The following is a 25,349-nucleotide window of genomic DNA, read 5'->3' as shown; positions in this document are numbered from 1 at the left end:
TGAGCACAGTCAGAGATCATCATCCACACGTGTTTGTACGAGACATCATTTGGACTTCCTGTATTGAGCACAGTGCCACAGTCCAGAGCTCGACACACCACCCCTGCTGTCTTCAGGGACCAGTGCCAGTCATCCACTGGTCTCCACTCTTCTTGGACTTTCATCTCCAGGGTACCAGCACAGCGACTGGCTCCTCCCACCAACCTGACAGGATCTGAACACAGACTCATGAGTACAATAAGTAAAGTGAGACTATTAAACTGAAAACTTTCAATGATTTTACTGTTTGTATTTTCGGCCGTTGTATTACCTGTTGAGTTTTGTGTTGCTCCAATCTGGAGTCCTGAGGAGACAATCAGAAAATAATCAGGAAACTATGAAAAAGGACGTCAGATGGAGTAGAGTGAGAGACAGACGCTGTCACCTCCTGCTCCAGTGGTGAGCACAGCTAACTAAAAAGTTAGCTTTGATAACCGTTAAAAAAATTAGCAGAAGTTACAGCTAAAAGCTAAAAATAACTTGCAGTATTGACTTCAGTACTGACAGCTACTGACACATCAATGAGCCAGCACTTCTGTCTCTAATCAGCCTTCTCTCAGCGAAAGAGACGTGGTGACTACAGAGGAAGGAAAGGAGGGAAAAAATATTTTATACACCATGCAGACTTGCAGGCACATCACACAAGTCTTGCACAGGCAGACAGTTTTGACTTATGGTTAAAATTTTAAAGAAACTAATTCCAGACAAGTTATTGAAATTAATGTCACCTCTGTCATTTTACAAAGTGAAAATATCAGTTATATGTTTTAGTTTTAAAGTAATGCACTAATTTTGAAGACACACATACACCCACACATACACACACACCTTCAACCACTGATTTATGTAGCACATAAATCATGAACACTCTTGATTCTTAAAGCTACAAGTACAAGATACTACAACCCCAATTCCAATAAAGTTGGGACATTGTGTAAAATGTAAATAAAAACAGAATATAATGATTTGCAAATCCTCTTCAACCTATATTCAATTGAATACACCACAAAGACACGATATTTAATGTTCAAACTGATCAACTTTATTGTTTTTGTGCAAATATTTGCTCATTTTGAAATGGATGCCTGCAACACATTTCAAAAAAGTTGGGACAGGGCAACAAAAGACTGGGAAAGTTTGATGAATGCTCATAGAACACCTAATTGGAAACAGGTGAGTGTCATGATTGGGTATAAAAGGAGCATCCCCAAAAGGCTCAGCCATTCACAAGCAAAGATGGGTGAGGATCACCACTTTGTGAGCAACTGTGTGAAAAAATAGTCCCAATAGTTTAAGAATAATGTTTCTCAACGTTCAATTGCAAGGAATTTAGGGATTCCATCATCTACAGTCCATAATATAAGGATTCACCACTTTGTGAACAACTGTGTGAAAAAATAGTCCAATAGTTTAAAAACAATGTTTCTCAATGTTCAATTGCAAGGAATTTAGGGATTCCATCATCTACAGTCCATAATATAATCAGAAGATTCAGAGAATCTGGAGAACTTTCTCCATATAATCGGCAAGGCCGAAAACCAACATTGAATGCTTGTGATCTTCAATCCCTCAGGCTGCATTAAAAACTGACATCACTGTGATTGTTATCAGTGCAAAGTTCAAAAGCCAGCATCTGTGATGGTATGGGAGTGTGTTAGTGCCCATGACATGGACAACTTACACATCTGTGATGGCACCATCAATGCTGAAAGGTACATCCAGGTTTTGGAGCAACACATGCTGCCATCCAAGCAACGTCTTTTTCAGGGACCGTCCCTGCTTATTTCAGCAAGACAATGCCAAGCCACATTCTGCACGTGTTACAACAGTGTGGCTTGTAGTTAAAGAGTGCGGGGTACTAGACGGCCTGCCGCGTCAGACCTGTCGCCCATTGAAATGTGTCGAGCATTATGAAGTGCAAAATACGACAACGGAGACCACAGACTGTGAACAACTGAAGTCGTACATCAAGCAAGAATGGGAAAGAATTCCACCTACAAAGCTTCAACAATTAGTGTCCTCAGTTCACAAATGCTTATTGAGTGTTGTTAGAAGGAAAGGTGATGTAAACAGTGTAAACATACCCTGTCCCAGCTTTTTTGAAACATGTTGTAGGCATCCATTTCAAATGAGCAAATATTTGCACAAAAACAATAAAGTTTATCAGTTTGAACATTAAATATCTTGTCTTTGTGGTGTATTCAATTGAATATAGGTTGAAGATTATTTGCAATCATTGTATTCTGTTTTTTATTAGATTTTACACAACGTCCCAACTTCATTGGATTTGGGTTTGTACAAGTCGTTATCAGGTTTACCCAAGTGTACTTACACATTTTTGCTACACATGAAATTGTACACAAAGTACACGCTTTTGTTTTTTGTTTGGTTTTTTTTTGGTATGCCTGGCTGTCAGTATAAATTTAGTATACTTTAAGTATAATCTGTTAAATATATCTCTGATAAGTACACAAGTAAACTGAATATATACTTGCTTCTTTTTGTAAGAAAAAAGTCCATAAAACAGCAGCCGAATGGCAGAATGTGGCCCATACTAACATGAATGTAATATAGCTTCAGACAACAACAACAACAACAACAACAGTGAAGGAAACCGGCAAAATCTTTCATCAGTGCCTTCATTCATTCCGTCAGTCATTTCCAGATCATTTCTATCATTATCAGGGTCTGTGTTGTCAAGGCAGTAGACTAAACAGCTCATCCTATACTTCCTTATCCTCAGCCAGTCCTCTAATACAGTGAGTTAAATAAGTATTTGATCCACTGTCCATTTTGGAACTTTTCCCACCTACAGAGAATATGGAAATCTGTATTTTCTTATTGTAGGTAAACTTCAACTGTGAGAGAGAGTCTAAAAAACGAAAATCAGAAAATCACGTTGTATGATTTTTAAATAATTAATTTACATTTTATTGCATGAAATAAATATTTGTTCACCTACCAACCAGCAAGAATTCTGGCTCTCACAGACCTGTTAATTTTTCTTTAAGAAGCCCTCTTATTCTGCACTCTTTACCTGTATTAATTGCACCTGTTTGAACTTGTTACCTGTATAAAAGACACCTGTTCACACACTCAATCAATCACACTCCAACCTGTCCACCATAGCCAAGACCAAAGAGCTGTCTAAGGACACCAGGGACAAAACTGTAGACCTGCACAAGGCTGGGATGGACTACAGGACAACAGGCAAGCAGCTTGGTAGAAGACAACAACTGTTATGATTATTTATTAGAAAGTGGAAGAAACACAAGATGACTGTCAATCTCCCTCGGTCTGGGATTCCATGCAAGATCTCACTTTGTGGGGTAATGATGATTCTGAGAAAGCTCAGAACTACACGGGGGGACCTTGTCAATGATCTGAAGAGAGCTGGGACCACAGTCACAAAGATTACATTAGTAACACACTATCCCGTCATGGTTTAAAATCCTTTAGGACAGCTAGGTCCCCCTGGTCAAGCCAGCACATGTCCAGGCCCGTTTGAAGTTCACCAGTGACCATCTGGATGATCCAGAGGAGGCATGGAAGAAGGTCATGTGGTCAGATGAGAACAAAATAGAGCTTTTTGGGATCATCTCTACTCGCTGTGTTTGGAGCATGAGAACAACCCCAAGAAAACCATCCCCACCATGAAGCATGGGGTGGAAACATTATTTTTGGGGATGTTTTTCTGCAAAGTGGACAGAACAACTTGACTATTGACTATTGAAGGGAGGATGGATGGGGTCATATATCGCCAGACTTTGGCAAACAACCTCCTTCCCTCAGTAAGAGCATTGAAGATGGGTCATGACTGGGTCTTCCAGCATGACAATGTCCCCAAACACACAGCTGGGGCTGCAAAAAAACAAGGCATTAGGGAAAATGCAACTGGACAGACATTGAAATGGAAGATCTGTACAAAGGTTTTGGACTTCTGCCATTGGTGTCACTGCCAAGTCTCCAAGACTACTGTAAACAAAATAATATTTTGTCTGTGCCCTTTCCAGTGAAAGTAATGTCCAGAGACAGACTTAGATCAATATTCTGGAACATCCACCTAAGTGATCCAGATCAGGATGTAGAAAACGACAGAAAAAAGGGAACAGCAGGTAATGATAAACTGTTTCGAGTCAGGCCTCTTTATGATGACATCCTCAGTGCCTGCCAGGCTTATTACCACCCGAGGAGGAAGGTGGCAGTGGATGAAAGGATGGTGGCAATGAAGGCAAAAACTGGAATGACTCAATATTTGAAGGACAAGCCAACAAAATGGTATCAAATACTTATTTCATGCAATAAAATGCAAATTAATTATTTAAAAATCATTCAATGTGATTTTCTGAAGTTTTCTTTGATTCTGTCTCTCACAGTTGAAGTGTACCTATGATAAAAATTACAGACCTCTCCATTCTTTGTAGGTGGGAAAACTTGCAAACTCGACAGTGGATGAAAGACTTATTTGCCTCACTGTGTATCCAACATCCACACCTTCAAGGCCACTGAAGGTTTCAACCATTTGCTGTTGAAAAGCCTCTGGGGCTCTTGAGCTCATGTGTTGTGCTGCTCAGATTTGCGGTGATTTCCTCTGCAGTAGGAAGGACGTAGCTTTCTCTCCTTACAGCATCATTTAACCTCTTCAACTCCACGCAGATACATCCCTTTACAGTCTTCATTGGAACTGGAGCCACAGGTGCACACCAGTTAGGAGGTTCAGTCACTCTGCTTTTTTTTTTTTTTTTTTTTCAGAGTGGTTATGTTAGTGGTTAGTGGTTATGTGAAGCCATTTATTGCCAAACAACTGTTTACGCTTTTTAAATCATAATGACAACAGAAATTAACCAAATAACCATCAAATGTTTACATACCCTGGTGATTTTGGCCTGATGACATGCACACATCAGGCTGGACTGGGGAAATTTTTCAGGCTGAGCATTTTTAACCAAGACCAGGACATCACCAGGTATCAAAGGGGAAAAAATTAAGCCTGCTGTGACAGTGTTTTTTTTTTTTTTTTTTTTGGTCCCTTAACCGATCAATGTGCACCAGGAGACACATACATTTTAACACTATAAGAAGCATTATGAAAAGTTCTCCCGAAATACAGTTATCATAGGCTTATCAAAAGTACGATCTACTGACAGTAGGTCACATTACTTTTTAGACATAATAAGCCGTCATTTCATTCAGCTTGTTACTTAAATTTAGAAATAGAAATTATATAAAAACATTTGTTATAGAAATACTGTAGGCTATACTATAAATATCATTACTTGTGTGATACAATTCATCATATAAAGCAAGAAATGACTGGATGACTGGACCAATGACGGGATACAAAGGTTGAACTTTTGAAACTGCAATACACAAAAAGGCCATAAGATGGAGACAGTTGTCTATCTCACTACAAGCTACAAGTAACATCAAGGATTTCTTTTATTACCAATTTGTGTTGCTAATCATTTTAGAGAATGACTCTCAATTTAAAGTAAAATGTTAGGTATGTGAAATTATGCCAGGACTTGGGAAAATACATTTTAGACAGGGACACCGTTATACCACGCCACCGCACCGCGCAAAACAGCATACTTCATATGACCGACGCACGACCGTCACACAAATAGAATAAAGAATAAAGAAACAACCTGGCGGTGATAGCATGGTAGCTAGCCATGCACACCATCTGCACAGGTTACATTGCTAGGCTAGGTTACGTGACTGGCAGAGTTAGCACGAACGAAAATAATATCCAACCTTAATTCATATCTGAGTGACCCAGTTAGACAGCACTTTACTTCGGATCAGAAGATCAGAATGTCTCTCTCACACACAGATGTCTGATTTATGAACAAGTTAGGTTGCTGTTCATCAGTTAATAGCTTAAGTTAACCTTCACTTACCGTCATGGCCGTAGTGGTCCCCGCCTCACTTTATAGTCACCCTTTCTTGACTTCAATGAAAATATATACTTGTTTTATAAAAAGTAAAATAAAGACCTCTTTCTTGACCTCATATTTAACTGTTGAAGCACTGTAACAGTAAAACTTGTAATTTCTAAACTACATTGTTAATAAATGTAACTATTAAATTCTTTCTAACATTTTTCTACCATTTCAATTTTCTCTAAACATTTTACTTGTCGAAATTATTATTATTTTAAGTAGTATTAGTAGTTGTACTAAAAAAATGCTTCAAAACGGGACCTTTAATCTAGGGGTGCTGTGAGGGGGGGACATCCCTGCCCCACGCCCCCATTCCATCTGGATTCGCCCCTGCTTTGGCGTTTGAGCACAAAGAATGGATAACATTTATTTATGCAGAAAACATGACCAGATGTACAGGTCAGAAAGTTTTATTGCATTTTCACATCTTGCGCTCCCCAGAAAGAGAGTTTAGGTGCATTTGAGTGGAAAATAGTATTAGCTGTTGACGCGTCTCGGAGGATCAGCTGTTTTTAACGAGCAGATACGGAGCGGCTCAGCTCAGCTCTAAATAGAGGAAAAAAGCATAAAAATGTCTTTGTAAAGCTCAGTGGAGGTGTGCTGTTATCACCGCACTTTAAGAGGTGACACGAGTCGTAGCTGCTACAAAAAAAAAAAAAAAAAAAACGCGGATGAAAAGCTCACAGCTCGCATTACTTCATTAAAAAAAATAAAAATAAATAAAAAAAATAAAAATCTGCAGGCCAGTTGGCCATCAGGCCAGCGGGCAAATGCCTGGTGTGCAATACTATTAGTCCAGCGGTGGCACACAGGTTGACACAAACGGGTTTGAATGGCTACTAAAGGTAACCATCCTCATCTGTGATCTGTTTGCTTGTAATGCGTGTGTGTAAAAAAGGTCAAGTTTCTGGACTCCAGACAGACCCTGGCATCTTTCATCCAGTGCTGCACTGATGTTTCTGGTTTCTAAGTCATGAGGAAAGCAAAAGAATTATCAAAGAAAAGGTATTTGAACTGTATAAAAGAGGAAAGGGATATAAAATGATATCCAAGGGACTGAGAATGTCAATCAGCAGTGTTCAAACTAAGTGTTCGAATTAAGAAGTGGAAAATTAGGGATTCTGTTGGAACCAAACCACAGTGAGGTAGAACAAGAAAAATATCAACAACTGCCAGGAAAATTGTTTGGGATGCAAATAAAAACCCACAAAAAGCTTCATTTGAAATATAGGACTCTCTGAAAAAAAGTGGTGCAACTGTGTAGCACATAAATCATGAACACTTGATTCTTAAAGCTACAAGATACAGTATGGTCCATAAGTAATTGTGCAGTAGCACAATGGTGGCGAAATAAAACCATTTGGTAATTTCATTAAACATTTAAAAATTACAGCCAGTTTTAAAGGATGTAAGTAAGTGGACAACTTAAATATAAGGATTATTGTTTGTCATAGTGACAGCACAGATGGGATGATTTGGAGACAAAAGTCAGAGAGGAGAGACTGAGATGAGTACAATAAGGAGGCACTTGAAGAAAAATGGGCTGTATGGTCAAGTTGCCAGAAGAAAGCCATTAGTACGCAAGTGCCAAACAGCACAGAGAACAAAGTCATTTGATGATGAGACCAAAATGTAACTTTTTGGCCACAACGATAAACGTTGTATTTGGAGAGGAGTCAACTCGGCCTATGGTAAAAGGTACACCCTTTGTACTGTGAAGCATAAAAGTGGCTTGCTGATGTTTTGTGGATGTGTGAACTACAAAGGCACAGAAAACATGGTCAAGGTTGATGGCAGGATGAATGCAGCATGTTATCAGAAAATACTGGAGGGAAACTTGCACTCATCAGCAGTGGTGGTCCTAGAGTGATTTACTCCCTGGGTGAAACCCCCTGCGTGCACCCCCCCCGCACACACTAACATGGCCACCACCTCCCATGAAAACACTAACTTCGTCCAGAACACTCACAATCCCACAAATTAACTCACAACAGCTACTTTCAAGAACAAATTTCCGGTATTAATGTCTACTGCAATAACAAAGATAAACAATAATTACTTCAATAAAGTTTTTGAACATAAAAAAACAAAAGACTCAGTGACTTCACATTACAACTATGTACAGCACAGGTATTTAAAAAAGCACAACTGCACTACAGCACCACCCGATGGTCAAAATATTGCACGTCATTCAGTTTTACCAACAGAGTGCACTATGCATTATCATAGAGTACCATTCACCATAATGAACAAGACTTAAACCTCCATTAAAGTCGCACCATATAAATAACAAAAGAAGTTAAACAATCCGTATATTACAGAATACCATGAAGTGACAAAAAATGTACAAAAAAAAAAAAACCTATAAAGTGGCAAAAATGGTAAAGCGCAATCATGTATCATAAATAAATGAACTAACGACAGAGGTAAATTCTATACCCATTACTGTACACATAAGAAGAAATAACAAACACTATTGTGTATCATCAAGGCAAAAATGGCAAACCACAATAATTTGTCATAAATAACAAGAAGTGCAAAAGAAGTAAGAGGAAAACAGTCTATATACAAAAGTTTGCAGGAGGGCATCATAATTGTTTGCCACAGTGTTCACTATCCGTGATGTGAAATTCCATTGAGTAGGAGCATTTCTGGGCAACCTTGAGCAGCCTGCAGACTCAAGAAAAGACATCCTCTTTGTGGATTTTGAGAAAAATGTGGCAAACCCAGAGAGTGATGCAAAAAATATTCTGCACTCAGATAAGCATTTAGCCCCCTGAGACAGAACCAGATTCACTCTGTGTGCATAGCAACGCACAAACATTGCACTGGGGGCTGCTGCTTTAACTTTGGCCTGCAAACCATTGAGAGCTGAAGCCATGACAGCAGCCATGGCTTCTTCGTAAGGAAGACTATCAAATGGCTTCGCCAAAATCCGGTCCACAACATTCAAATTGTCTGCCATTATGTGCAGCTTGCTACCTAGCTAGCTCGCTAGCTGGGACTGGCGCGAGGCTAGTGTGAAGTTTGTCCGCCTGTGAGTGCTTTGTGACGGTGAAGGAGCTCAGCAGCACCCGCTGCTCAGTAGGGACAGAAACTGCGATAGAAGTCAGAAAGAGTGATATTAGTCTCCAAACACAAGCAGCTACAAAAAAAAACAAACACCAGAAATAGAAGCTCGATTTGTTGCTAGTCGTTTTTGCCGCTAAGAGAATTAGGAAAGTCTCCGGTTCAACTCAGAACAGAATGAAAATTAAAAAATGCTCCCACGGATGTTTACACCAAAAGATCGCTGATTCGCTCATTTCGCTGTCAATCAAAAAGGGATTCAGCCTCAGACAGATCATCCAATCATCATGCAGAAGCTGAGCGTCCGGGCCAGCCCACTGCCCCATAGACCCCCAGACACACTTAGCGTCCGATGGGCGGGACAAAGCCCAGCATTTATCCAATGACTCGTCTCGTTTTGCTGCAGTCTTTGCTTCGCTATTAAACTCTGTGGTCGCTCAGCGTCCACACTGTTTAAAACACTGTGAAGCTGCGAGAATACGTAAATCAATACATACCTTTTTCCTTTGCTCGTTTCTCCTCTTCTTTCTTTTTCTTTTGAAATTGGGCACCTGATGGCTTTGATCGTTTCCTAGCCATGATTATGTCTTACTCCGTTTCGACCACCTCCTCGTCCAAACATTGAATGATTCCCCCCTCCCCCTGCACAAACTCTGCACTGTGCAGCGTTGCTCACCTAACGCGAGAGGTGAGATGGGGGCGCTCTGCCGTAACGTAACCACGAACTCCCCCGTCAGGACACCCCCCCCACCCCGTTTTTTTTTTTTTTTTTTCCGCACGCTTGTGCCGCCCCCCTTGATGCCGCCCCGGGCAGCTGCCCGGTCGGCCCGCCTCCAGGACCGCCCCTGCTCATCAGCCTGGAAGCCGTGCATCGGATGTACTTGGACATTCCAACATAACAACGATCCAGAACACAAGGCCAAGTTGACCTGTCATTGGCTACACCAGAATAAAGTGAAGGTTCTGAAGTGGCCAAAACAAACGTATGTCAAAGGACACAGGAACAGTTTTGTTCCACAGGCCATCACACTGATGAACAATTTAACATGTCAAAAAACAAACTAATTCATATACCTCATGTACAACTTAACTTCAATCTGTTTGTCTGTTTCACACGTTTTTATTCTCTTATTTTATTTTATTTTCTTGCACATTTAATTTGCACTTTTTTCTTTTTTTTTTCTTTTGCTTTTTACTGTGAATTATTTAGTGTTTAGTGTATATTTATACATGCCATATAGAGAGAGCGCAGCTCAAATCAAAGTGAAATTCCTTGTGTTCTCTGGATACTTGGCAAATAAAAGCTATTTTAATTCTGATTCTGATCCTTGCCACCTCAGCCTCCTGACCTCAGTATCATTGAGCCACTCTGGGGATATCTCAAACGTGCAGTTCATGCAAGACAGCCCAGGAATTTACAGGAACTGGAGACTTTTTCCAAGAAGAATGGGCAGCTTTACCATCAGAGAACATAAAGAGCCTCATTGACAAAACACTCCAAGTTGTCATTTAGGTTAAAGCTTGGAGTGTTTTGTGAACACACACTGCTCCAGCAGTGGCTCCAGGCACATTTTGTTTAATGTGTGGAGATCAACGTTCACTTCGGTTTCTTTTGTTTTCTGAGGAGGTGCCGTCGGGTGTGGCACTCGGACCGCTCTTCCCTGCTCAAAGCCCGGACGAGGGCTGTTAAGGATTTTATATATATATATATATGTTATCACTGTTAAACATTTGTACCTTCGTCTTCTTTCTTATGAAAACGGTGTTGTGCTGTTTGCACTTCACCCTGAGAATGTATGTGTTATTCAACCTTGTTTTAGCTTTGTCTTCTTTCTCATGAGAACGGTGTTGTGCTGTTTTGCACCTGTCTTAACCAAGCCTGAGAATTCAATTTTGTTTTAGCACTCTGGGGTCAATCTGAGATGGGAATGAAGGGCTGGATGTACTTATTATTATAATATAACTTTGTTTTCGCAGCCTCTTAACGACTGGGAGTAAGAGAACGTTTTGACTGTTGTGATGTGGTGCTTAGTGTGAAGGAGTGTGAAGGACAGGACACTTCAGGCAGATGCAGAACAGCTGATAACTGCAACAGATGAACGAGATGTGCTGACCTGTGTAAAAGAAAGTGTCCTTCCTTACAGCTGCACTTATTGACGTATGCGTTTATGTTACGGGAAGAAACTTGTCTTGCGTCATCACCCCCACCCTTAGGACAAGTTTTTTGTTTATGTGATGAGGGCGTCTCTTAATAAAAAGAGCGGAAAAGCAGGCCAGACTTTAGTGTAGCCTTGGTGTACAGCCTGGCCGCACTCCGCGCGTAAAATTTGACTTTCTGTCTCACTGGTGTTTCTTGACTCTGTTTGTCTTGTTAAAGGTTTTAAAAATGTTTGGAGGAGAAAATACCCAACATTGACTGGGGGCTCGTCCGGGATCTCAACAATACCGGAGGTGTCCAGCGGAGGTCGTCAAGTCCAGACGTAAATCCTTGGCCAAGGTCCGATCGATTGATCGTGTCTGCCATTGTCGACCACCGTTGGCATCGTCTGGTTGACGAGATTTTCCCGAAGAAGACAGACAGGAAGTCGAGTCAGTGAGTAGAATTTCTTTGTAAACAGTACCGAGTGAGTGGTGATCAGATCACATAAACAGTTAAATTCCGCAAGCGATGATACAGAATCGTCTGTTAATGCAAAGCAGTTAAACTCTGTAAGGAGGGTGCGGACTCCTCTGTTTATATACGCATACCGGTAGGGGATAAAAATGATCACATAAAACAGTTAAACTCCGTAAGCGATGATACAGAATCGTCTGTTAATGAAACACAGTTAAACTCTGTAAGGAGGACGGACTCCTCTACGGTTGCGAGGGACGCAAGTAGTTAAATTCCGGAAGGAGGATACGGACTCCTCTGTTTTAATACGTAAAGGAAATCCCGGGTAGAAATACGTGCACTGTAAAAAAGCAGTTAAATTTGGCAGGGACGGCGGAGTCCCCTAATGCAGGACATTAGTTAAATTTCACGGGAGGGCGAGCTCCCCTGGGCTAAGAATACGCGTACGATTATTAAAAGTGTTTCTATGTGTAAATAGTGTTTTGTGTAAGTGTAAATAACTGTGTGAAAGTGTAATACTTTGGACAACGTTAGTGACAACCGTGCGTGTGGAAGCAGAGGCAAGTGATTCCGCTTCCTACGGGGAGGTGAAAGGAATCAACCACACGACGGCAAATTAATTGTCACGTCCAAAGAAAGTGTGAAAACTTCAGATTTAGAACACCCTAGGTGTGCCCCCGTCTGAAGTCCAAATTATAACAAGGGATAATAAAAATGGGGGGTAAGACGTCTATAAATAAGGGAAATTTATCAACTGACGACTGGAAATTTATGGAAGCAAGAAGAATCCAAAAACAACAAAAAATTGGAGACCTGGATTAATAAACATGACTTTGACGGACGACTGAACCTGATCAGTATACAGAAGCTAAAGAAGGAGTTAGAACAGCAACATAAAGGTGATGAGAAAAAGATGCAGAAAGTAGGGGCAGATTTAGTGGCATTTTGGGAGGAAGAAGCAGAGAACAGACAGAAGGGAGCAGAGAAGCGACGATTAGAGAAAGCAAGGAAAAAGAAAGCTGTAGGTAAGGCAGAAGAAGATGTGATAATTCAGCACAGAGAACCAGAACAGCCTCAACAATCACCGCTGGCTGGATCGTCGGTGACAACAACACCTTTATCTCCTCTACCAGAGGATGACGATGTACCGCCACCACAGTATGATTTAGCAGTAAAACCTAAGGTAAAAAGTGAAAAACCAGAAAAACCAGAAAAACCACAAACACGCAGTCAAGCGAAAGTGCCCACAGCCCCTCCCATGGTGGAACACAGTGACCAGGGAGGTGCCTATCCTATGATAGAAGTACCAAATCCTCGTGCAGGAATAGCAGGACAGCGATCAACCATGCTCGTATATCGAACATGGAATGCTGATAATATCAAAGCAGCAGTCGACATGATACCATCGCCACATGTCGATATTGAGGGATTTATGCAGGATATAGAAAACGTTAGAAGTTCTTACCACCTTAGTGGACCTGAAGTCCAACAGGTGTGGATGAAAGCATGTGGCCCTAAAATGGAGTCAGATACGTGGAGACTGGAATCCTGCAGACCAGGATGGCGTACCATTGCCACATGATGATCCAGTCTTGAAAACAAGAGTGGAAGCTATGATTACACGTGCAAAAGGTGTGTTAGGACCAAAGATAAATTATACTGAAATTACCAGGACAACTCAGAAAGAAGGAGAGCCATGGACAGAGTTTAGATGCAGATTTGAGAGTGTATTTAGAGTCCATAGTGGCATATTGCCAGGAACACCAGTGTATGAAAACAAATTGAAAAATGTTTCACCTGTGAAGCTGACAATGACCGATTTGATTCATGATGGCAACTCAACAGCTGTCATAACAGTAACAGGTGCCACTGAAGATGTTTTAAAATTGAGATTCACAGGTATGCCATTACATGTGTCACTTTGTAAACCATATTTGACAGAATGGCAAGAATTGGGACTGACAGTCATAACAGCTTTGTCAGCCACTGATTGGAGCAGAGTTGGACCACGAACGGAGTTCAGTCCATCAACTAAATTGTATAAAGTGCCAGTTAATGTCTCATTGGTGCTGACAGCTGGAACACACATTGATGTGTCCACTTCACAATCCTGAGTGTTTCAGTTGAGTCCTGAAGAGGATGATCTTCTCTCTTCTGTACCATCAGGATTGTGGACAACAGGTCCTTCAGACGTAGGACTGATAAAAAATGCACAACCTGTAGTTATAAGACCAAAAACAGAATACAGACCATGTGTAAGACAGTATCCATTGAAACCTGATGCAATTGAAGGAATCAGGCCGGTAATAGAGAATTTATTAACAGCAGGAGTAATAGTGCCATGTCCAGATTCACCATGTAACACACCCATATTTCCTGTAAAAAAAGGCTCCGCCCTCAGTGGGATGGAGATAGATTCAAGATCTGCAGGCAGTAAATGCTGCTGTGATTAAAAGAGCACCATGTGTACCAGATCCGCACACACTGTTAAGCTCATTGAGATTAAATTCTAGTTGTTTTTCTGTAATAGATATCAGTAATGCATTTTTTTTTTTTTCTGTACCAGTACACCCAGATAGTCAATTCTGGTTTGCTTTTACCTTTAAAGGACAACGATATACATTTACCAGATTACCGCAGGGTTACGCAGAGAGTCCAACTATTTATTCTCAAGTCATGTCAGCATGTTTAGCCAATTTCGTTCCACCGGCAGATAGCCAACTATTAGTGTATGTTGATGACATTCTGATTGCCTCTGACACACGAGAAAACTGCATAACTGACACAGTAGCATTATTATGTTTCTTATTTGATAATGGCCACAAAGTGAGTAAAAACAAAGTTCAGTTGTGTAGGGATAAAGTAAAATATTTAGGACATGAATTATCAGCCACAGGGCGCACGATCCTGTCTGACAGGAAGGAAGCAATTTTACACGCTCCAAAACCACAAACCAAAAAGCAGATGATGTCATTTTTTGGACTGACTAATTACTGCAGGGCATGGATTCCCTGCTATGCAGAATTGACTAGTCCACTTTCTGATTTGATGTACAAGGATGATATTTCAATGTCAACCGTGTTGGAATGGAACAAAGAAGCTGAGGAAGCTTTTGTAAAAGTAAAACAAACATTAGTGTCATCCACAGTTTTGGCACTACCAGATTATAGTAAACCATTCATTCAAACAGCTGATTGTAAGAATGAGTCCATGACTAGTGTTTTGGTTCAAGTGTATGGCTCAAAATTGAGGCCAGTTGCCTACTACTCATCTAAATTGGATGCAGTGGCAAGTGCTCTACCACCATGTGTACAGGCTGTTGTTGCAGCCTTTATGGCTGTTCAAAGTAGCAGTAATGTTGTTCTATTCCATCAGTTGACACTGGAAATTCCACATGCAGTTTCTGCACTTCTGTTGCAGACAAAAATGAGCCTTTTGTCCCCAGCAAGACATCTTTCGTGCATGTCCTTGCTATTATCACAACCACACCTTACGGTAGAGCGCTGTACGACATTGAATCCATCCACATTGATACCCTTACCTGAGGATGGTGAGCCGCACAATTGTCTTGATGTAGCTACGGTCTGTACGAAAGCACGCCCAGACCTCCAGGACACACCCATCCCAAACAGTACAATTGTGTATGTGGATGGTTCTTCCACTGACAAAGCTTATGGACAAACACAATCTGGATATGCTGTTGTCACAAATTCAGAAGTATTGGATTCTGCTTCATTGCCATCGTCATTTTCAGCACAAGCAGCTGAATTAGTTGCTTTAACTGCAGCTTGCTATCTGTTTAAAGGTACGGCTGTATCAATTTATACAGACAGCCAGTACGCTTTCAGCACAGTGCATGTGTTTGCAAAACTGTGGGAGGAGCGTGGAATGGTGACATCATCTGGAAAGCCAGTGACTCATGCCACTCTCCTAACTGCCCTACTGCAAGCTGTGAAGTTGCCTCAACAAATTGCTATATGCAAATGTGCGGCTCACACCAAAGGCTCTGACAGTGTTTCAAAAGGAAATGACGTTGCTGACAAAACCGCAAAGGCGGCAACAGCTCTTTCTATTTTTCTCCTATATGACACCCCTCCGGATATGACCACAAAAGAAACCCATATTGCCAAAAAATATGTTTAAATGGGCAGCTATTATGAGCCATGGCGTGACGCATGTCTCATCAGGGGGTATGATATCGCAATTGCAATCTATTTTTTGTCTTTATGGGTTCGATGCATATGCAAAACAGCATTGTAGAGCATGCATGACGTGCAAAACACAACTCACAAGGCAATTTGAGACCCCAAAGAGGCAAATTTCCAACACCACAATATCCCTTTCAAGTGATTCATATGGATTATATACAGCTGAGTAAACATGAAGGGAAGGAATTTTGTTTAGTCATAATTGATGCCTTCTCAAAATGGGTAGAATTGTTCCCTACAAAACATGCAGGTGCACTTACAGTGGCTAAGGCATTGTGCAAAGACATCATTCCATGATTTGGAATACCAGAAACAGTCTATTCAGATAATGGAGCGCATTTTGTTAATACAATAGTGCAATACGTAGGAGAAGCGCTACAGGTCAATCTCAAAAATCATTGTGCTTATCAACCACACAGTGCCGGATTAGTGGAAAGGACAAAGGGCACATAAAAGGGCGCAATAAAAATAAGATTAAGGAAATGTATAGAAGAGACAAAACAAACCTGGATTGAATGTTGGACCTAGTAAAATGTATATGAGAATAACACCAACACCATCAGGGTTAACACCATTTGGGATACTTTATGGACGACCATATCGTCTACCAATTTTGACATGGATACTAAAACAGCAGATGAGGAACAAACATTAGCAAATTTTATGAAAAAGACATTAACACAGAAAGAGATAACTTAAACACATTTACTGCCGAATAATTTTGATCTTCCACAGGACGGCCTTCCAGTAGTCTAGCCAGGAGACTGGGTGTTCATCAGAGTCCAGTCCTCGTTGGGAAGGTCTATACCAAGTGCTGTTAACAACACCAACTGCAGTAAAGATAGCGGAGAGATCAACGTGGATACATCACTGTAAGATACAGCGTGTGTTGGCGGCCTCCACAGTGGAAGGGGAAGTCTGGCTACAAAGGGAGTCTATTTAATTAGCAATAGATTGTCTCAATGCCAGTGAAGCAGGGAGATCCTTGCACTATTAGGTGAGGTGGTTAACAACACTGTATCCTAGCAATCATGACTGAACTACAGCAGACCCCGGAGCGGCGTGCTCAGCGCCGCCGCTGCCGGACTGTTGGTAGGGCAGCCGGTTGCGTTGTGATCTTAGTGTGTTTCGTGCTCCTCGGATTCCTGGCCTGGTGGAATGGAATTACGTTACTAATTGTTATGTTTGTTCACAGATACCTATATCCTCAACACACCCAGCTCTGACGGCTAAACCGTACCCTGCTAGGGTGACAGAATGTCTTATCATACGGATGCATAATCAAACTGTATTTCGGGGGCAGCAGTTCTCAGCAAATCTGATAAGATGTAACACCACTTGCCTCAGTGCAACCACTTATATGATAGGGATTTCAACAGAGGACGTACAAGCGTGCCCAAGTGCTGCTCCATTGACTAGACTGAAGGGAAATGCAAAAATATCATCACGTTAAATTGTCATCACAACGGCCATTCCCAATTTGCTTTTACGGGACAGGGAATAAAAATGTAGGTAAAATTAAGAAACGTCTGTGTACCCAAACGTATGTTTTATCAAATAATTTAAGCCTAACCAAAACATAATATGTGGATGGTACTTATCTTCATCACATTGGACGGGGATGTAATTATACAGGCTCCTGTCCATGGGGAACGGATGAATCATGTGCTTATGTTAGTAAGTTTTTGCTACCACCTATAAATGGTATTCCGGTGTATGATGACATCTATTGGCTTTATGGTTCCAGACTGTACATGAGTCTCCCACCAAATTGGGGTGGTGTGTGTGCACCTACCCAGGTGACTGACCATACATATGTGGTAGGACCTCCACAGAGAAGAATGGCAGCACCAGACGGAGGAGATTGATATACCCAGATGTGTTACCACATGATCACATGTGGGGCTCGGATGTACTAAAGGACCAAAAAATTGTGGTCTGTAGGAGATAAAATAGCACATTCATTGTTCCCCTGGATAGGAGTGGGAAAAAATTCATTAATGATTGAAACTCTGAATTATCGATTGGGTCTGTTCATGAATGTAACTAAAAAAATAGTAGCAGCTCAAAACACTGAAATAGATGCTTTACGTACCATGGTGATGCAAAATCGCATGGTTTTAGACTTGCTTACTGGTTCACAGGGAGGAGTTTGTGTTCTGCTGAACACAACATGCTGTACTTTCATCCCAGACTCCATTCATTCAGTGGATATGCAGGACGCATTGGAAGAGCTGAATAAACTTCGTGATGCAATGCATAAAGACACCCTAGCCGTGAACCGGTGGAATCCCTGGTCCTGGTTGACTTCAGGACCATGTTGGCAGTTACTATTGAAAATGGTGACACCAGTTATTATAGTCCTAATTCTGATTGGACTTTGCATGTGTTGTGTGATCCCTTATATCAAAACAATGGTTGGCAAAATGGTGTCAAATACATTTGTACAGTGTAATCTGGCCTTCCAACAAACTATGCCAAAATATCAAGCATTGAAACAGTCAGACCTTAGTGGAGAAAACTGTAATGACTGTACTGAGAATTATGATGATATTGAAAAGCTCACAACTCCAGTTCAAGCTTGAACTGTTGACGTGATGAGTTAACACACTCTTAGCCTATGAAGCTTTAGCTGAAAAAGTAATAAGACAAGTGGTGTAGTCGAATAATACAGAAAAAACAGTTCATTTATACCAGTCAGTAGGAGTGATGTATGGTGGTGGTGTGGTGATAACAGAATCTTTGACAGACTGCCACGAAATGTGTCAGGTTATTGTGCATTAATATCATTATTGTTACCCATGACCCCTGAAGACGTTACGACATATGCAGCCTCTCTTATTCCTGAGGATTGGCAGAAAGGCATAGCCAGACATAGAGTAAAAAGAGATTGGAAAGGAGTAGGAAATCCAACATATATTGACGCAATAGGAGTCCCCAGAGGAGTGCCTGACGAGTATAAACTGGTTGATCAAATAGCAGCTGGATTCGAATCTTCCATCTGTTGGTGGTGTTCAATTAATAAAAACGTGGACAGAATAGATTAAGTTAATAAACTAACTAACTAAGCTGGGTGATGCCTACTGTATGTTTAACAGGTGATAAACAGGTGGGAAATGTTAAGGATTTTATATATATATATATATGTTATCACTGTTAAACATTTGTACCTTCGTCTTCTTTCTTATGAAAACGGTGTTGTGCTGTTTGCACTTCACCCTGAGAATGTATGTGTTATTCAACCTTGTTTTAGCTTTGTCTTCTTTCTCATGAGAACGGTGTTGTGCTGTTTTGCACCTGTCTTAACCAAGCCTGAGAATTCAATTTTGTTTTAGCACTCTGGGGTCAATCTGAGCTGGGAATGAAGGGCTGGATGTACTTATTATTATAATATAACTTTGTTTTCGCAGCCTCTTAACGACTGGGAGTAAGAGAACGTTTTGACTGTTGTGATGTGGTGCTTAGTGTGAAGGAGTGTGAAGGACAGGACACTTCAGGCAGATGCAGAACAGCTGATAACTGCAACAGACGAACGAGATGTGCTGACCTGTGTAAAAGAAAGTGTCCTTCCTTACAGCTGCACTTATTGACGTATGCGTTTATGTTACGGGAAGAAACTTGTCTTGCGTCATCACCCCCACCCTTAGGACAAGTTTTTTGTTTATGTGATGAGGGCGTCTCTTAATAAAAAGAGCGGAAAAGCAGGCCAGACTTTAGTGTAGCCTTGGTGTACAGCCTGGCCGCACTCCGCGCGTAAAATTTGACTTTCTGTCTCACTGGTGTTTCTTGACTCTGTTTGTCTTGTTAAAGGTTTTAAAAATGTTTGGAGGAGAAAATACCCAACAAGGGCCAAGGCCCATGCAGACCGCCGGCGATCCCCGGCCCCTGCATACCAGCCCGGGCAGGATGTTTGGCTGTCAACGAAGGACATTCCATTACAGGTGGAGTCACAAAAACTAAAAGACCGGTACATCGGCCCCTTCTCCATCCTCAAGGTCCTCAGCCCGGGTGAATCCGCAGTGAAGCTGGCAGCTTCAGCTTCACTGCGGAATCACCCGGTTTTCCACGTCTCCCGGATCAAGCCGTACCACACCTCTTCCCTCTGCACTCCTGGACCGACACCGCCTCCTGTCTGGATCATCGATGGGGAGCCGGCCTGGACAGTGCGTAGGCTCCTGGACGTCCATCGACGGGGCCGGGGTTTCCAGTATCTGGTGGACTGGGAAAGTTATGGACCTGAAGAACGCTCCTGGGTGAAGAGGAGCTTCATCCTGGACCCGGCCCTCCTGGCCGATTTCTACCGCCGGCATCCGGACAAACCTGGTCTGGCGCCAGGAGGCGCCCGTTGAGGGGTGGGGGGGGGGGGGTCCTGTTGTGTGGGCCGCTGAAGAGGAGGTACTGCTGGCCCACCACCAGAGGGCGCCCTGCCTGAAGTGCGGGCTTCAGGCACAAGAGGGTGCCGGAGCAACTGGGAGTGACAGCTGGCATTCATCACCAGCACCAGCTGTCACTCATCATCGTCAACCACATCTTCATAAAAGCCGGGCAGCATCTTTACCTCACTGCCGACAAATTGTCTACCAATCAGGTAAACACTCAGCCGTTGTTTCGTGCCGTACAACATTCTGAACATTCGCAGGCGTACCTGTTTGACTGGTCAGCAGCTGGAAGCTGGGAGGAGACGACGTCTTCGCTCCTCGGATAAGTAGTCCTTCAGGCGCTGCACGTTTTTGTTCCTGTGTGACTGGGCTTAAGAGGTGGAGGTGTTTCCCGCCCTTTCTGACTGTTTGCTGGGTGTTCACGCACCCACCATCACCTGTCTGTTCTTCCTGCCAGCAGTACCCGATCTGACAGCCGGAGGCAGTGGCACCTGGGGACCCAGCGCTTGGTGGCTCCGGGGTGCTTCAGATTCGGTGGCAGTGGAAAGCGTGTGGGATCCGGCTCTTTTCTGTACGGGCGTCTTCTATCCTCGAGCATGCCCACACGTCACCATGAATTATTGACTGTTGATCTCAATTGTGTTGTCTGTTGCTCTGTTGTGCACATTTACAACATTAAATTGTTATATTTTGGCTTATTCCATTGTCTGTTCATTTGCGCCCCCTGTTGTGGGTCCGTGTACCTACACTTTCACAACACACTGATTTTTTAAAATGTTTTACACGTAGACCTGTTAAGTCCCTCCTGGTGTGGACAGTTGCATGCGCCCAGTAGAGTATAACCTAAATATTGGTTAATTGCTGTCATAATAGCATTTATAAAAGGGATGTTGTCTGAAATTGAGGCTTTTAAGTGCCACAGCTCTAGAAGTGGCCATTCACATGTTGTTTTTCTGTGCATTCCGGGACATGTGTCCATCTCCTCATCGCCGTGCTGTCATATGTACTTTGCGTTCCGGTACCTAATGATTTATAAATTAAGCACTGCTTTTGACTAGACGACTAATAAAAAAATTTCGACTAGTCAGATGTTAGCTAGTGGTAGTCTACATTTATGACTAGTTTTCCCATCTCTACTAGTGACCCACCCTTTTGCACCTTGATTGTTGATATTGTTGATTTTTTCTGACCTCTGTGCCTCATTTTTTATATTTTGTATCACCATCCTTAATACTTTGTTTCTTTTTCAGGTTTCAGCCTGGGTTTTCCTCTGCCTGCTGCTTTTCCTTGTGTTTCCTGCACTGTAGTGTATGTCTCCCCGTGCCGGTGCAACTTGAGGTGCAACCTCCAAGGACTGGTGGAAGGTTTGAAAAGTCGGAGTTACAGTATGATCAGCTATCAGCCGGAATCTACGTGACATTTCTTTATCAAGAATGTCCCCAGCAATGTGGTCACAAATATTTATGTATTTACACCAAAGTCACAGTGTTCCAACAAGTCATGCACACAGGGACAGCAGGCTACACCTGTATGGAGAATGTCAACGAGGCAATCCAGATTGATTGTTTTGTCTTTAATGTCTGTGAGGACGTCAGTGGAAGTTGTGAGACGCAGCTCCCGAACATCACAGGTGCACTGGTGACCCCATGTGCACTGACTGGGGTTAATATGTCATGTAGACTTTTTATAGTGTAATTTTGCATTCTTCACGAGTTAAACAGAATCCTACCTGAGTTTGACAGCAACACCAACACCAACAGCATGTGATCCATGTCCAGCTGAACTGTCTGTCCCTGTCTCTTCTGTCCTTTCCACTTGTCAGCTGTCCTCTGAGAAGAAAATATGCTTCCAACCTTTATCTTCTCATCGGGCTGTTGAGAAGCAGCTTCTGTGAACCAATCACAGCCCATAAAACCACCATTGCACAACGTCCGGCCCAGGGGCCTTATCAGGCCTCAGGTCTGTGGAGGTAAAAACGTACAAAAGACAATAAGATTTATTTGGTCTTAAGGTGAACAAACAGCAGACAAACTGGCAAAAAAAGGCCCAAAAAAGAGGTTTGATGGCAGGTAACCACACCAGATCCATCCTTCAGGGCATGGTGAAACTGAAATTTGACATTAAACATCATTTCCAAGGTCATTTATGTCATTAGGGTCATACACTCATACTCCCTTGCGTCTGTTTGGTTTTTACTCCGTGTATCCACTGTACCTCTTGAAGGTGTGTAAGAAGGATGAGAAGGAGAAGATAATAACATCACCGCTGTACACATAATTACACTGACAACACTACGGGAATTCATTTAGGTAAATATTTGGTTATGATGGCCACACTTTGATCATAAACCTGTGTCACACACTGTACAGTAGAAGCTTTGTCAGTATCCTAACGTAGCCACCAGGCACTGCTGTCCACAGTTCTCAGTTCTACATGTAGGGGACCCTCACCAGGGGTCATCCCTCGGCTGCTCGGGCCCTGTGATCCCAGAGTCTATGATCCCCCTATTAACAGACATTAACCTTGCTGTTATATTCATGCAAGGACACATTTTAAGTTAGAATAGTTCGTTAATATTGTCCAGGCTTTGTTACTGAGCACGGTTTCAAAAAAGCCATAACCACAACATAACCAGTGAGTCTTGTTAAAAAGAATATCTTTGGTGTTCTCGATCAAATCTGACCTGATTAAAAAAAAAAAAATACAAAAAAAAAAATATAAATAATATATTATCAGGTGACCCCTGAGATACAGATTTGAACAAAAGCTCATAAAGGTCAGTATTTGTGATTGACTGATGATGAAGTCACAAGGCAGGGGTCACCACCCTGTTCCTGGAGAGCCCCTGCCCTGTATGTTTTCATCGTCAACCGATTCAAGTCACACCTGTTTTTTTTTTTAAGTGGTGTCTTCCAGCTGTTGACTGGCCGAGCACACCTGATAGCGTTAATTGGCTATCATCTCACCTGTTACTTAAGCACTTCCTCATCTGTCTGCCACCGGTGGTCCACTGTGTATTGTTACTCCTGAGTTCTGGCCTTGTGCTGTGATTCTTTATGCTCCTTAGATGTAAGTACTTTTTCACCTTCCATGTTTTTGTCCTTTTTGTGATTTTCTGCTCTTGTAAATATTTTCACTACAGCTTCCATGGTTTTTTTTTTTTTTGCTGCACTGTGTTTTCGGGGATTGTGATTGTTAATTCACCTCTGTACTTTCGGAACTTTTTTCCCACAATAAAATCACAGTTTGACATACCTATGGTGTCAGATCAGTGACAAAACCCCACTCGTGTAAAAATTACGTTCACGCATAGATATTAACTCCACGCGCAAAGGTGCTGCGCGTGAGGACCAACGCTCCCCCCATCCGCTTGAACTTGATTTCTGCTCACGCAAAGTTTATTTGTACTCACAGGAAGTTGATTTCTGCTCACACACAGAGAATTCCTGCTCGCTTGCTTGAAACTTATGGCACTATGGGGGCGGGATTATGGCACTATGGGGGAGGGAACCAGGTCGGCACTGGCTCTGCTGTGATTGGCCGTCTCCAGAGAGTGATGTTTGATTGACAGCGCATGGCTACAGTGCTGAAAAGAAACCTGGGGTTGTTCTTATTTTCTTCAATTAGTGATGAGTAGAAAGATGTCCTAGCTTTACGGAGGGCTTTTTTATAGAGCAACAGACTCTTTTTCCAGGCTAAGTGAAGATCTTCTAAATTAGTGAGACGCCATTTCCTCTCCAATTTATGGGTTATCTGCTTTAAGCTACGAGTTTGTGAGTTATACCACGGAGTCAGGCACTTCTGATTTAAAGCTCTCTTTTTCAGAGGAGCTACAGCATCCAAAGTTGTCTTCAATGAGGATGTAAAACTATTGACGAGATACTCTATCTCACTTACAGAGTTTAGGTAGCTACTCTGCACTGTGTTGGTATATGGCATTAGAGAACATAAAGAAGGAATCATATCCTTAAACCTAGTTACAGCGCTTTCTGAAAGACTTCTAGTGTAATGAAACTTATTCCCCACTGCTGGGTAGTCCATCAGAGTAAATGTAAATGTTATTAAGAAATGATCAGACAGAAGGGAGTTTTCAGGGAATACTGTTAAGTCTTCTATTTCCATACCATAAGTCAGAACAAGATCTAAGATATGATTAAAGTGGTGGGTGGACTCATTTACTTTTTGAGCAAAGCCAATAGAGTCTAATAATAGATTAAATGCAGTGTTGAGGCTGTCATTCTCAGCATCTGTGTGGATGTTAAAATCGCCCACTATAATTATCTTATCTGAGCTAAGCACTAAGTCAGACAAAAGGTCTGAAAATTCACAGAGAAACTCACAGTAACAACCAGGTGGACGATAGATAATAACAAATAAAACTGGTTTTTGGGACTTCCAATTTGGATGGACAAGACTAAGAGTCAAGCTTTCAAATTAATTAAAGCTCTGTCTGGGTTTTTGATTAATCTATGTGTGAACACTTTTTTTTTACACGAGTGGGGTTTTGCCACTGATCTGACACCATACATACCTCCCTGAGTTTTTGCTGCTCTGCATTATTTGAGTTTAAAGTGACTTTGCCATTGAGACGTAACACTTGGTGTTATACTGGTCCATAGGCTTCAAGGCTTCTGGTTTTAAGATGTTATATAGCCTACGTGAGGAAAGGAGAGCTCCTGGCAGCAGGTCTATGGAGCAGTTCTGGGGCGACGTGGTGGCAAAGACAGAACGTTATCCTTACTAAAGACCTCCCAGAGGTCATGGTATTTGGGGGAAACCTTGGACAAGTCTGGAGGTGTGGTAGGGACACTGGCCCCCCCTCTACTGGAGACAAAGCAGACCACAGACAAACTGAATGACAGAAGGAACTCTAACCCAAAATCTTTCCCAAAGTCCAGTCAATATGGGGCTTAAGCCAAGGATATCCTAAAATAAAAATGGCTGGCATTTCTAAGTCTGAGGTGATACCGAATGATAAGGTCTCATGATGATAACCAGAAATGATCACAGGAATTGAAGAGAGTCGATGGGTTACTTTGGTCAATAGTCTGCCATTCAGTGCACAAGTGGATACAGTTTCCTCCACCTTCTCCAG

At 42.0% G+C, this 25,349-nt stretch overlaps 1 protein-coding gene across 1 annotated transcript in view; it reads right to left on the bottom strand.

Annotated features, from left to right (window-relative positions):
* LOC117530534 (scavenger receptor cysteine-rich type 1 protein M160-like) overlaps positions 1-22,164 on the bottom strand; it is a 69,079-nt gene extending 46,915 nt beyond the window's left edge. The window contains exons 1-3 of the mRNA XM_034193427.1: positions 21,984-22,164; positions 311-343; positions 104-214 (exon numbers count right to left, since the gene is read on the bottom strand). Of these exons, the coding sequence (XP_034049318.1) occupies positions 104-214; positions 311-343; positions 21,984-22,164 (325 nt within the window). The remainder of the gene's footprint in view (positions 1-103; positions 215-310; positions 344-21,983) is intronic.
* Between the last annotated feature and the right edge of the window lie 3,185 nt (positions 22,165-25,349).

The sequence above is a fragment of the Thalassophryne amazonica genome, chromosome 18, assembly GCF_902500255.1.
Source record: "Thalassophryne amazonica chromosome 18, fThaAma1.1, whole genome shotgun sequence".
In the NCBI taxonomy this organism is placed as follows: Eukaryota; Metazoa; Chordata; class Actinopteri; order Batrachoidiformes; family Batrachoididae; genus Thalassophryne; species Thalassophryne amazonica.
Note: the sequence above shows the minus strand (reverse complement) of the source record. Positions and strands in the feature narration are given on the sequence as shown.